Source organism: Musca domestica, unplaced genomic scaffold (assembly GCF_030504385.1).
Source record: "Musca domestica strain aabys unplaced genomic scaffold, Musca_domestica.polishedcontigs.V.1.1 42, whole genome shotgun sequence".
NCBI classification, from domain to species: Eukaryota; Metazoa; Arthropoda; class Insecta; order Diptera; family Muscidae; genus Musca; species Musca domestica.
Genome location: NW_026712329.1, coordinates 7514815 through 7528784, shown reverse-complemented (window position 1 = coordinate 7528784; position 13970 = coordinate 7514815). Strand labels below are relative to the sequence as shown.

General features: G+C 34.4%; 2 protein-coding genes across 2 annotated transcripts; both read right to left on the bottom strand.

Annotated features, from left to right (window-relative positions):
* Nucleotides 1–286: 286 nt before the first annotated feature.
* On the bottom strand, nucleotides 287–1353 carry LOC131800561 (zinc metalloproteinase nas-8-like). Its single transcript, XM_059126997.1, has 2 exons — nucleotides 516–1353; nucleotides 287–448 (listed from the first exon to the last, which is right to left on the bottom strand). The coding sequence occupies exons 1-2, from the start codon at nucleotides 1269–1271 to the stop codon at nucleotides 287–289; spliced, it is 918 nt and encodes a 305-aa protein (XP_058982980.1). The 5' UTR covers nucleotides 1272–1353.
* Nucleotides 1354–6164: 4811 nt separating this feature from the next.
* On the bottom strand, nucleotides 6165–10879 carry LOC101894320 (low choriolytic enzyme-like). The gene is made up of 2 exons (XM_005180377.3): nucleotides 9939–10879; nucleotides 6165–6464 (listed from the first exon to the last, which is right to left on the bottom strand). Exons 1-2 carry the CDS (start codon nucleotides 10845–10847, stop codon nucleotides 6252–6254), a joined length of 1122 nt encoding a protein of 373 aa, XP_005180434.2. The 5' UTR covers nucleotides 10848–10879; the 3' UTR covers nucleotides 6165–6251.
* Between the last annotated feature and the right edge of the window lie 3091 nt (nucleotides 10880–13970).

The following is a 13970-nucleotide window of genomic DNA, read 5'->3' as shown; positions in this document are numbered from 1 at the left end:
CCACTAGATTTGGATTTAAACTGTCATATCCATTACTTTTACTTCAAATAAATCCTCTCAAAGTAGGTTAACCCAGCAAAATGTTCTAACGTAAACATGGCATAATTTTATGTTACTCTTATCCATCATCTCGAAAAAAACATAGAAAAATTAACAAAAAGGAAAAGAGTGCTGAAAGTGTCAACCCAGCATATCGAATTTCGAATAACCCTGAACCAAAAATTACAAATATTGTATATTTGACTAGTACATATTTATTGTTTCATTTTCATACAATTACTAATAGTTACTCAGGTTTTAATATAGATAGCGGAGTACTTTCAGCAACAGTCGTTGGTTTTTCTTCCGCTCTTAGATCTCCATAACAGTTGTACATACGATTTATTTTCACAATATCCAAAGATGAGAGACCGTAACGTTGTCCCATTATATTGTTATATTCAGGTTGCTTGGAGGATGTCAAAAGATAATCGAGATTGTTATTTGGGTAGAAGAATACGGAAAAACAAACTTACCTTTGCCACAATGGTCGGTTGACCATTGTGTGAAAATGCCGTTGACGAGTAATGCATGATACTGGCATAATCATAGGGCACATTAAATGCTGCCGTACGAGATCTTCTCCGGAAATTATTCTGCAAACCTTCACGGATATTTTCGTAAAGAATTTTGACAAACGAATCTCTTTCCTGACGATTTTGTTCATGGAAAAATCCCAAGACATGCATTAGTTCATGTATTGCCGTACCGGGATTGATCAAACATATGGGCGATTCAAGATTTAATCTCTGCCGTCCACCCTGACGTCCGACATATGACCAGCAACCGGATTTTTCATTATTTATCAATATGTAATCGGTTTCATTGTAACGTCGTGGTATAAAACGCACACAAGTTTTGAGATGGAAATTAAGAATTGCATAGTGAATTATTTCCAAATCATGTTGATTAAAACTTCCGGCAATTTCGTACGGTATAACACCATATGGCCAACGATACGTTTTGGAAACGACACCATTTTTAGAAAACAATTTTGTATTTTGAACTATGTCTCCTTCAATGTGCACACCGATTTCTTCTGGATTCGTTGAAGATTTCTGATTTTCCGTCTCTTGTAAATGTGTAATGGCATTATTTACCACGACTTCTACCGCACTTGAGTTTGATATATCGGCATTATTTTCAGCAAAATAGGTTGGAGCTTTTATGGAAAAACTTTGGGTAGAATGAAAGTAAACAAATAAATGGGCTATTAATTTTGCAAGTTGCATTTTCAAAAATGTCCATAAAGTAATGCCCGAAGAATGGTAGATCTTATTCTTATTTTATATTGAACTTTTATATACTTCCCACGACAACTGATATCCAACTGAAAAGAAGTTATGGCCTGATTCATTGTTTTGTGAAATATTTACCTAGAAGTTGCATTTAAATGTTTATTTATCTTTGGCGTAATACTGATTAAATTCTTTACCAAAACTTCGAGTGCGGTGATGATGTTTGACGCCTTGTCAGGTTCTACCTTAACTTGAACTATTTGACTGATAAGCTAGAAGGAATGACTTTACTATTATCTATTTAACCAAGTTCGAAATGTTTTACCACTCTGCGAAATTTGCATGAGCAAACAAAAATTAATAAGATTTTCCCAGTAGGAATATGAGCGAAAAAGATCTAGACGTTTGGAGCAATACGAAGATTTCGTTTGTATCGCAAATTTATGACCAAATCGGCTTTCTGCTTTAAATTTGTCTTAAATGTAAGGCAAAGTTCGACGAGTCAGCTAAGTTTAGCCATTCAGGAACTATTTTACTATTTAGTAGCAATATTTTCCATAAAGCTTTCACCAATTTTCTTTTTCAATGTATGGGAATATCTATCTATTCCGTTTCCTTCTCCCAAGTGCACAAAGACATAATACCTTGAAGTATGGTGTAGGGTTTAAGAACGCTTTTCTCTCGTAAAATTTTATATAGTACTAGCAAGTGCCTGCCACTAGCCAGCGAAAAGTACACCTTAAAATCTTAGATTCGTTCATACAGTTGGTGTTAGGCCTTTTTATACCTTCCACCATTGTATGGAGGATATATTGAGTTTGTCATTCCGTTTGTAACACCTCGAAATATACATTTTATACCCCACAAAGTATATATATTTTTGATCAGCATAAAATTCTATGTCGGTTTAGCGATGTCCGTCCGTCTATCCATCTGTCCGTCTGTGGAAATCACTCTCGTTTCTGAATGAATTGAAGTAGATTGAAAACAACTTCACTCAAATGTATATTATGTCTGCAGGACTTTTGGTATTGAAAATGGGCCATGTAGGTCCACGTTTTGGTATAGCCCCCATATAACAGTACCTCCAGATATTCGGTATTTTGATGATTTTAGCGACATTATTCACCGGAATTGTTTCAAATTTGGTATTTGAAGTTCGTAATGAATACTACAGCCTATGACAGAATATTGTCTGTGAAGGTCCACGCCTTCGTATAGCTTTCATATAACGGTACCTCCCGAAATTCGGTATTTTGATGATTTTAGCGACATTATTCACCGGAATTGTTTCAAATTTGGTATTTGAATTTCGTAATGGATACTACAGCCTAAGACAGAACATTGTCTGTGCAGGTTCACGTCTTCGTATAGACCTCATATAACGGTACCTCCCAATATTCGGTATTTTGAAGATGCAGGTCCACGTTGTCGTATAGACCCTAATATAATATATTTTAAAAGAATTTTTTTTAACGGATTTTCTATTTTGAAAGTTGCTAAATTCGTTCCAAATGCTGGATGGTATCTAAAGTTCGGCCCGGCCAAACTTACAGCTTTTTTACTTGTTTGTACTCAAAATGCACAATTTTTTAACACAAACTTAACACATAGTACTATGTACACTTCAAGATTTCATATAATATTCAAGTTTTTTTTTCGGAAGGAATGATAGAACAATGGATTTTGAAGTTTACTGAGGAGGATATTAGTAAAACCGTTGCACAATGGAGCCACATCCAATTTTCCCGTCAAAAATTATTTAAACGTTTTTATACGTAAACTCAAGGAACCAAAAGTGACCTTAATATTAGAATTTTAGGTATATCCCTTCACCCAATACCAAATTTAGTAACATATAAAAACAAGAACGAACAATCATAGCACGCATTTGCAAAACCACACTCAGATCTCAATTCCAGATACCAACAGAGACTTCAATAATAAATTTCGGAATTCTAGCCCTATACGTTGACTCATTACCAAATTTGTACGCATATCCAAAACTAGCTACTTCTCTGGTTCCACAGACACCAACAGTGACATCCATATCAAATTTCCGGATTTCAGCTCTATTCCTTCACACAATACCCAATTTAGTACCCCTTAGTATGTTTTAAACTTTATCATACACCTACGCACCAAGACTAACCATCGTGCAAACATAAATATTCTCCACTACTTTCGAAATATGTCAATTAGGGCCGACACAATTTTTGTCCCGGGAGTTGGTATCAAGAAAAATGTAATTTTTGTGCTCTTTAATGCAAAAGTCACATTACTTTCTATCACTTTGTACAATTCCATGACATAATGAACTCAATATTTTGTTGAAACTGCCAGCTGACCCCATTTCAATGTTTTCAAAATCCACAGTTACTAACAATGAAATATTGCACCTTTATAAATTTTTCATAGTTTTGGTAAAGTATGCAATTCGAAAATCGTTGGGGGATTTTTAGAACCTGTATGAGTTTATTAATCAAAATAAATTGGAAATATTTTATATATTTTATTTATTACTAGCTGGCCCGGTCCGCGTTGCCGGCCCGTAGTTTTTGTCTATTATGCATATATTCCCAAGCATAATTATTCACAGATATGACTGATATAAGTGTTCACGTACAGGTCGATTTAAAGTGTTTTAAAATACCTGTACCCATTTTTAACCAGTGGGCTTCAACTGTGTGGATGTGCTATACAAATCTATTAAAAAGTATATATCAATCTTATCGCCATATAAGGGATCAAATTAATTTTTAATATGGTAAAAATCTTGGCAAAATCTTCCAGTCAAATGAGCAGTAATTTGGAATTTGCTGTATTTTGTATACTACATAATTGAGGGCTGAATGATTTAAGAATAGCCAAAGTTAATTACTTTTTTAAACCCATTAGCAACTTAGATTGTGCATTAGAGTCCTCATAAGTCCCCCTAACCATGTCAGTCTGTTTGTCCGCCAAAAGGTGGACTTGAGAGGGTATTATAACATGGATAAAAATTCTAAAATTTGTAGATATGTTGAAATTTTAGTGTAAGATTTTCACCCCCCTAATACGCATTATTAGCCAAATTCTTTGAAATGTGGTTAAATTAGGAGGTACCTTCTTTATATGGGCACTACTCCGAAACATCGACCTACATTGAAAACTTTCTTCTACCCCTTATAATCCAAGATGACAAATAGAGGCCAAATCAAAAATATAGCAGAACAATATAGCATGTCATAGCATTTCGCGTGATTTAAATAAGTAAAAATAGTTTTATCCACCTCATAATTGAGGGCAGAATGATAAGATGGGAATTAATTTTATTTGCCATTTAAATTGTAAGTTGGAGACCCCTTAAAGTCCATATTTTCATCATAGGATAATTCAATGATGATTAAACAAATATTCGGTCCCGTGCTACTTTCTTATATTTGTAATTTGTTCATGTTTCCACAATTTATTTCATATGGATGCACATCCCAAATCTACGTTCCCAACCAATATTCTCTTGGGGGTTAAAAATTCAATAGAATACAAAATTTTCTTTTCTGACCACACATTAGATGTGAAAGTGGACTTGGGGATACTCCAATGTGGGGACTTTACTTAAATAAATTCCTATGTGGCAATTATCTGTATGATGGTTCCCTACCCCAGGGTGGCATAAATAAAACTTTTTAGCCAAATCAATTGATGAATGTGGTCAATACCAATATGGGCCCTACTCTGAAAATTTCAAATTTTATGCGAAGAGGTTATCTACCCCCTTAGAAACAAAAATGTCAAATAAGGGCCAAAAATGAAAAAAGTGGCCTGCCAAGACCCCAAAAATAACTTAAATCATAGACGGTTATATAAATATGAAATCGGGTTGTTCCCTTATCCATGAGTTATGATCGATATAAAGACCTGCAAAAGTGATTTTAGGTATTTTGAATGTTTGGGAAGAATTTCTGGAAGGATATAAAACCTTTTCTTACTAAAAGTCCCATTCGCTCTACTATTTTGCACCTTTTATTTCAATATTGGTATATTACTTATTATTCTCCCAAAGAATTTTGCATTTTGAGCTCTCATTGGACGGATCATTGTCACGCTTTGAAATGAGCCCCATTAAGCTTTTTCGGTCATTTTTGTTTGTTTAAACGTGTACGCATCTTCCAACTAACCCACGATGAAAAATTATTCTTTATTTTGTTCACAAAAAAAAAATTGACAAAAAAAAGAATAACAAATTGAAAAAGTCTTCAACTTTTTCGCTGATTTTTTACAGCAAATGTTTTAAGATCCTTCCTTACAAAGTTTGTCAATAGAATGTACTATTACTTTAAAATTCGATTCCATTGAAAATGTTTTTTTGATTTTTGCAATGAGATCTCTTTTTCATGATTTTTCAGCGATTTAGAAAAAGTAATTATCTTTTAACTTTGGTGTGACCGCGTTAAATTATTTCGATATCATCTATTCCGTTTCGCCACCACATAATTCGCTACTACACTTCCATGTAACCCGCCATCAATTTCAGTTCTCAAGAAATCAAGTCAATTAAATAAATTGGTATAAATATTCGAATTCAAAAATAAAATATAAAAAAACACTACAAATGTACATTAGAAAAAAGTAAGTCAAAATGGAAAAAATCATGCAAAATAAAACATTACTATTGTACATTTCAAAAGTCAAAATGAAAATGTTAATATATCACATTTTTACGCGATTTTTTTGGATATTATCCTTTTCGGAGAGTAGACAACTCCGAATTTGTGTGAATCGTTAAAATTAATCCAGCGGTTCTTAAGTTATAAGCGTAGTAACTAACACAACTTACATTTATATATATAGATATTTTATTTGTACTTTTAAGAACTATCTATTTTTATATGCGGGAGTATATGTAGTTTTTTTTTTCAACAAATGAAGTTCGATGCTAATTCAGTCTATACAAATACGTAACTAAATAGATGTACATATGTAGATGTAATATTAAACAACTTGAGTAAGACGAGACATAAGATTGCTAACAATATTCCCAATTAGACGACCAGGTCGAGCATATGCTGTGCGGGTGGGAATGTCCGAAGGCTGGATTTCGTTGTTTAAATCATTCGCGTAACAATTGTACATGCGATTTATTTTCTCTATGTCCAAATTTGAGAATCCATTGCGTTGACCCATGATCTGATTACCATCGGGATGCTGAAAATAATCAAGAAGAAAAAAATTAGTTATAAAATATAAAATTATCTCCGTACCTTACAACACTATGTGTTGGGGGTATAATAAATATGATTGGGCCAAAAATTATGAAACACCTCGAAATATTGGTTTCCCACATGGGAAAATATATATAAATCTTCCCATCTCGCCGAGCTGAGTCGATCTAGCTATATATGTCCGTTCGTCCGTTTGTCCGTGGTAATTTATAATCATCCTACAGGTCACAATTATGGTCCGATCCTCACGAAATTGAAAATTTAGGTGGGGTTAGGGCCGGAACAGAAGCCTCTTGTTTTTGGAGATGATCGCATAATGCTCAGAAAACAGAAAATTTTCCCGATTTTGCTGTTGCTCTAAAGGTCACAACTATAAACCAATCGATCACGGAGTTTTGCAAAGAGTTATAGGACAATATTTACCGGGTTAAAATAAACCATATCTTTTAGGTCAAAAATACGAAAATTTCCAATTAACCTCGAATATTTGTAATCCCGGCCAAATCAAAAATACATTACAAGGTCACTTCCGACCATTTTAGAGATTCTTATAGCCAATATATCGGATATATAGCAAAATAGGTAATACATGTGTAAAAAAATATGTCTTAGTTATTTTGCTTATAAGTCAAGTATATAAGTAATGGTCTCTTGCCAGAAATGGATAACATCTAAGAAAATCGACAATAAAAAATTGAATATTTGTTATATTTTTTAAAATTTTGTCATATTTTTTATCGCATGCAATTTTTTTTAATTTGTTTTACAGTTTTGAATTGTACATTTTCAAAATTTCTATTATATGCAGGTCGCAATTATCGTCCGATTTTCTCGAAATTTTGCATGGGGATTAGGTTAGGGTCGAAATTAAAGCCTATTGTTGTTGAAGATTTACATATAGGGGTTCAAATGGACCAACAAAATAAAATTGTCCAGATTTTACAGTCGCTCTACAGATCACAATTGAAACCCAATCGACACACATACTTTTGCATGAGAAGAGAGAGACTGGTCTTAGGCCTAGCATTGTGGATGATTATTTAATTATATTTAGCTGTAAAATGGACCACAACTTTCGTATATTATCTGTGTGTATATGGGTCTCATCACCCACCAATATCCTTTGGAAAATGAAAGCTTGGGGCGCCCTGTTTTTTGGTTGACATGTGGATGATTGTAAACGGTTTTTATAAATTCGTATTAAAAGGTACTAAAGTCTGTGTTTTTGGACAAAAATTGTATTCTTTTAGAGCTGGCAGTTTCTATTGTGTTTTGTGAAAAATACCATATTTGGTAATGTGTGCAAAGTTATAGTTATTTTTATGGCTACGGCGATGTTGTATGTCACGTATAATTGAACCTTAACTTTATTATGGGTTAATTTCTTGTGTTTAGGGGTCATGAACTGGAGTATGTGGAAACATTTATACTAAATGGTACTAAATATTAAAAGTATTTAAGTATCAAGTATTAAATATTACTTTATACTTAAATGTCATATTTCTAAACTTTTAATGTTAGAATCTTGACATTTAAGATAATTAATGCAAAACATTGGGTAAGGTAGAGTTTTTGGAATTAAGTAGTAAAAAGTATTAAATCTAGTACTGTTAAAACAAAAATTCTAAAATTTCGAATATAGTTTTGACTGGGTCACGAGATAAATAAAACGAAATTTGTGTAATTCGTACTTTAAAGGGTATAAAAAGTACAACAAGGCATAATAAAGTACCTCTCTGTTGCAATGCAACCGGTGAGCGAGAGTCATTAACATCTTGTATGAGGGAAGAATTTTTGGATATTCGTACTTTAAGGGCATAAAATGTACTAAAAGGTAAGATCTAACCGTTTGGAATTTACACGATTGCTGCTCTCGCGAACGAAAAGTGCTTAAAGGTAGGATATGCTGTTCGATTGTTATTAAGCAATCACTAACAGGTAGGAGCTTAAATCAGACCTCCGAAAAAAGGAAAAGAGTGTGTTTCACTCTTTGTACAAATTCGAGCGGGAACGCTCCTAGATGCAAAAAAATCAAGCAAACTTAACATGATCTCCTCGTTCTTGAGCGAGAGTAAAATCCGTTAGAGATCGAGCAGTTTCTACACTTTCCAAGCGCACTCTTATTTTTGTCATGCCCTTGTTGTATTTTTTTCTCTTCCTCAGTCTTTCCACCACTTTCCCCTCTTCTACGGCATATAGCAACATCAAAGCCCGTTTGCTAAAATCAGAAAACTAAATATTTTTCCACTCATTTACAACTTTAGAATAAACATTTTCTCTAATTTTTCAAACAGGGGTGTCTCGGAAGTTCTCCACACAATACAAAAAACTCCCACTCTCGAGCAACCCTGCTCGCTAGCAAGTTTCGTTCCCGAGTGAAAATGACCAAACCTGTGCTTTGTTTTAAATTAAGATAATGGAGATTTTTTTAAATTGTGGTTGACATTATGGACATCGAAAGCTCTGTGAGAGCAATAACTTCGAAATTTTAATTTCGGACTGAAATAGGGTGGAAGTTCTACAAATTGCAATAACAAGGCAAACTCAGTTCCATGGTTTACAAAATACAGTGATGAGTTGAAGTTTGACATGCTGATCACTCTTTGGTCATTGGAGAAGTTTTTTGTTTGAAAATATCCTTATTTACCTTATTGTTACCGTCACCTTACATTACGTTGAAGGAAGTTTTTCAATAAAAATATACCCATCATTTTTGGCAGGAATTCTCTGCAAATCCTAGGGGAATTCTTAAAAAAAAGGATGTTCTTAATATATTTTTTATAAAAAACATACAAATGTTGGTCAAAAAGCTCTTAAAAATATATTTTATGGAACTCACAATTATGGACGTAAAGCCACCAAAAAAATTCAAACATAAACATTTTAAAGAAATATTCTTAAAAATCATATTAAGAAGCGCAAAAACTGGCACAAATCGGATACCACGTTTCATGTTCAAAAGTTTTACCTTTTGTGGGGAAGGTATGAAATTAACTTCAATTTTGGAGAAAAAAATAGTGTGAAAATGTCCAAACAGAAAGATCCTTCGTATTTTATGGTGTTCAGGGTGTTTCGAAATTTTGGCCTTTTGTGCGCTAAGTATAAGATGGAGTGAACTCTATTCCGTCAAAATTTACACACATTTTGTATAAGTGTGTTTATTGTTATTAATAATGAGGATTACGATTAAAAACTACTTCAACCTCAGTTGCATATTTTCGGCGTTAATTTACAATTAAGGGATAATATTTTCTTTTTATCATGGATTAATTTTTTGTGCAAATAAAACCCAATATTCCAGTCCAACTTGAAAATTGTATTTTTCTTATGACTTTCGAAGTTAAATAATCTTTGAGGTTTTACCATACATGGACAGACAATTTGACCACCTTTGCACAATTAACTCTGTCCCAAATTACTTTTCTCTAAATTATTGTCCATTCTCACTTAAACTTACCTTCGCCACAATTGTGGGTTGACCATTCTGTGAGAAAGCCCTCGGCGAATAATGCATTACACTGCCGTAATCGTAGGGCACCCCAAAAGCAATTGTGGGTGAAACCTTTTTGAAATTTTCATAGGCAGCTTGTCTAATATTCTGATATTTGATATCAACGAAACCATCACGTTCCTGACGATTCTGTTCGTGAAGAAACCCCAACACATGCATGAGTTCATGCATGGCCGTACCAGGTTTGCTCAAACAACCAGGCGATTGTAAATTCACTTCTTGCTTGCCGCCAACAAGTCCTATCGATGACCAACAACCCGATTTTCCATTAACTATGGAGATATAATCCTTTTCGTTGGTACGTGGCACAAAGCGTATACAAGTTCTGCGATGATATTCTTGGATGGCATTTCGTATAACGTTCATGTCACGACGTTGAAATTGGGCGCCAATTTCATAGGGAACAATGCCATTGGGCCAACGTGTTGAGGTTGAGATGAGACCATTTTTTAATATCACCGATGTTTGAGGCATAAGAATATCACCCTCTACATATGGACCGAGTTCTTCAGGATTAACAGCGGCACTTTCGGGTTCGTATTCTTCGAGAAGACGTGCTGTCTTGTTATAATCCGGTATGCGATATAATGAGCTGCCATAGATACTCAAATCTAAGACATTGGGGTCCTTGCCAGCTGGTTCTGTGGTTGTCCCAATTTCCTCTATATGACTGTCATCCAAAGATGGAAATCCACTGGATATACCACTTATTAAATGATCACTCTCCAAAGGAATATCCGGATAATCCTCAAGATTTATTTCAAATCCTTCAGTTTCCTCCGAATTTATTTCCACTATACGATTTCCAAGATTTACATGCAAATTATTTTCATTCAATGGAATACACCGAGCCATTGCGAAGCTCAAACAAATTATTAAGGAAAACTTTACAGAGTCCATACTCCAATCGCTTTAATGTTCTTGGGAAAATTTCAAACTCACAACTATTCGAATCGAATCGCATACATTCAAATATATATACTTTTTCGCGGGAACTGAATGGAATATTGGAAATAAAGCAACAGTAATAATAATAAAAACAACAACATAAAAACATTCACCACCATGTTGTGTCAATAATCGACGTAAAATCGAATAGAACTATAACAAGTCGTAAAATAGCCCCAGTTAACACCACAGTTGGCACAATTTGAGTGAAACCCCCTGGCAGCATGATACTTCATCGATATCACAGCGATCAGAGGACAGTGGTTATGAAACAAAAAACTAGCTGTTTTAACTTCAATTCAGCCTGGCTGAATAGGCCATATCAGAACTTCAATTCAGCCTAGCTGTATGGGGATTTCCCTTGGGAAAATTTCATTTTAGCCTGGCGGAATGTGGATTTCCCATGGGAAAACTTAATTTCAGCCTAGCTGTAAGGGGGTTTCCCATGGAAAATTTCCTTTCAGCCTAGCTGACTGGGGGTTTCCCATGGGAAAACTTAATTTCAGCCTGGTTGAATGAGGTTTTAATTCCACAGAATTAAAAATACAGGGTAAAATGAAAAAACTGCAACCAATTTCAGACTGCTGTCATTTCTAAGCCACTTGTCCGACAGCTGTTAAAATTATTCCAGTGACAGCTCATTATATTGTCTACAAGCGTACAAAAGCATTTTGGTGAGAATTTTCCAGAAAAAAAATTATTTGTGATGGAATTCAAGCGTGATAGTGAGATTTCTTTATATTTGACTGGAAAACCACAAGTCGCCATCTAACGATAGCATTGCAGCATTCAAATGTAAATAAAAATTTTGTGTCTCGTTCCATCGCTCGATACCGTAATATGGTAGCGTAGCTCGACGTCAAGGAAGTGGGCGGAAGAAAACAGCAATATCAGCAGAAATGTTTCGAAAAGTGTATAAGCGACTTGATCGAAACCCGCGTCGCAGTGGCCGAAAAATGGCTTGTGGCCTGAACATATCGCAATATTCCATTCGGCAAATATTGAAAAATGACCTCGGGGTAAAGCCATGGAAATTACAAAAAGTGCAAGAACTTACACCGTAACAGAAAGAAAATAGACTCAAAAGAGCTAAAGGGTTGCCTCGCTTGGCCGAAAGTGGTGAACTGCCGAATTTGGTTTTCTCCGATGACAAAACATACGTTGTCCAGCAGATTGTAAACAAACAAAATGATCGTGTTTACTTGCTAAAGGGGTAGCTGAAAATGTGCACCTTCGGTTGGCCACCAGAACTCAAGCGCCGGCCATAGTGATGGTGTGGGCCGCCACACCGCTCGTATTAATCGATCGTGGCATCAGAATAAATGCCGAATATTATCGCCAAAATATTCTGGAGGGTGTATTAAAGCCTTGGGCACGCAAACATTTTAGCCGTAGACATTGAACATTCCAAAAGGACTCAGCACTATTACATTCAGCACGCGCCACCCAAGAACGGTTACAATATGAGAATTTTGGAAAGCAAGGTTGGGACTGAAAAAAAGGCCAAAGGCCAAAGGGGCCAAAATGTCGCAGAGCAACATTCGGGTAACGTGTGACGGTTTAATTGGCCATAATTCGTGCCAAAGGTGACCAATTCGAACAAATCTAAACTGATTCTAAAATTTGATGCTATTTCCGATTTTTTTTGCTTTCATTCAATAAAGGTAAAAAATAAAAAAAATTATGACGATTGACATTGTTGCAGTTTTTTGATCTCACCCTGTACAATTGATTGAATAGATCCTGCCACAAGAAACAGTTGTTCTCCTGTCTGAACAACTGTTTGAAACCACAGTGCATTGAACTCGATAACTATATTCCTGAGCATTTTATGTTGTTACTGTTGTTTATGGAAACAGTCGTTTAAACAACCATTAATTAAATAAATAAATATTTAGGCTTGTCAAGCTTTCCTTTTGTTTTGTAGGCTTTCAACCGTTCGACTATAGAAGAAACAACAACAGCAACAAAAGAATTTCTTAAAATCAGTTGTAGTCGATGGATGACGTGCATTGTCAAACCTCATGAACTTGACTCGCTCCAATTGACTGATAAGCGGCTACAGTAAAAAATGAATGAAAGCTCAATGAATTTTTACGACAAAATATTAAGCGCTGTGCAAATAATGCCTGCATTTTAACACCAGTCAGTCGTATTATCCAATATTATTATTATTTATTGATATTTTATAAAATTCAATGTCTCTCACATTTGTTTGTAATTCAGTAGGCTCGACATAAGGTTTGTTGGTACCATCTGTGTTTAGAAACAGCTGCTTTGCTGAGACCTTTGGAAAACCCCTATTAGACGTTGTAATGAAACTATGTTTGCATGATTATGTTGTTTGAAAACATAAACATTATAAATAGACTCATGTAACCTTACCTTAAACTTGAATTTTTGTATGTTTGTCTGAATTGAAGGTAGTATAATAACCCAATAGAGATTTTGTAAAAGTTGAAGAAACTTTAGTTTAGGTACTTTTTATTCATAAATACTTTTTAAGATTTGTGGGTACATATTTGCCTATGCGATGGAATCCGAGAACAAGTTTAATATATTTATAAATTACTGGCATAAATATTTTTGCATCAATGTTCCGAAAAAACCGAAAATATTTCTTAATTTTTTAAGTGTCAAATAATAATAATAATAAAAATAATTCTTACTTTATTTTAAATCAAATTTCATTGTGAGTCTCTGGCCAAAAGAAATGTGTATACTTAATATATACCATAAACAATGGCATCAATTTTTCTTAATAAAAAAAAATATTTCTAGAAAATATAGCACTTTTTTCCAATTTGTTGTGAAATTTCTTATAATTTCACTGCACAATAGCCAGTTTGGGTTGTGGAAAAAGTCAAGTAGTCGTTTTTAGATCAAAACTCCAAAAGGAGTTCTGGGTTCTTTGGCCAAATGTTGTTAAGGCTCTTTATAGATTTTCGACCATATATAATGCTATCCCTATATGTTGGGGGTATTATAAGTTTGATTGGCCCAAAAATTATGTAACACCTCGAAATATTG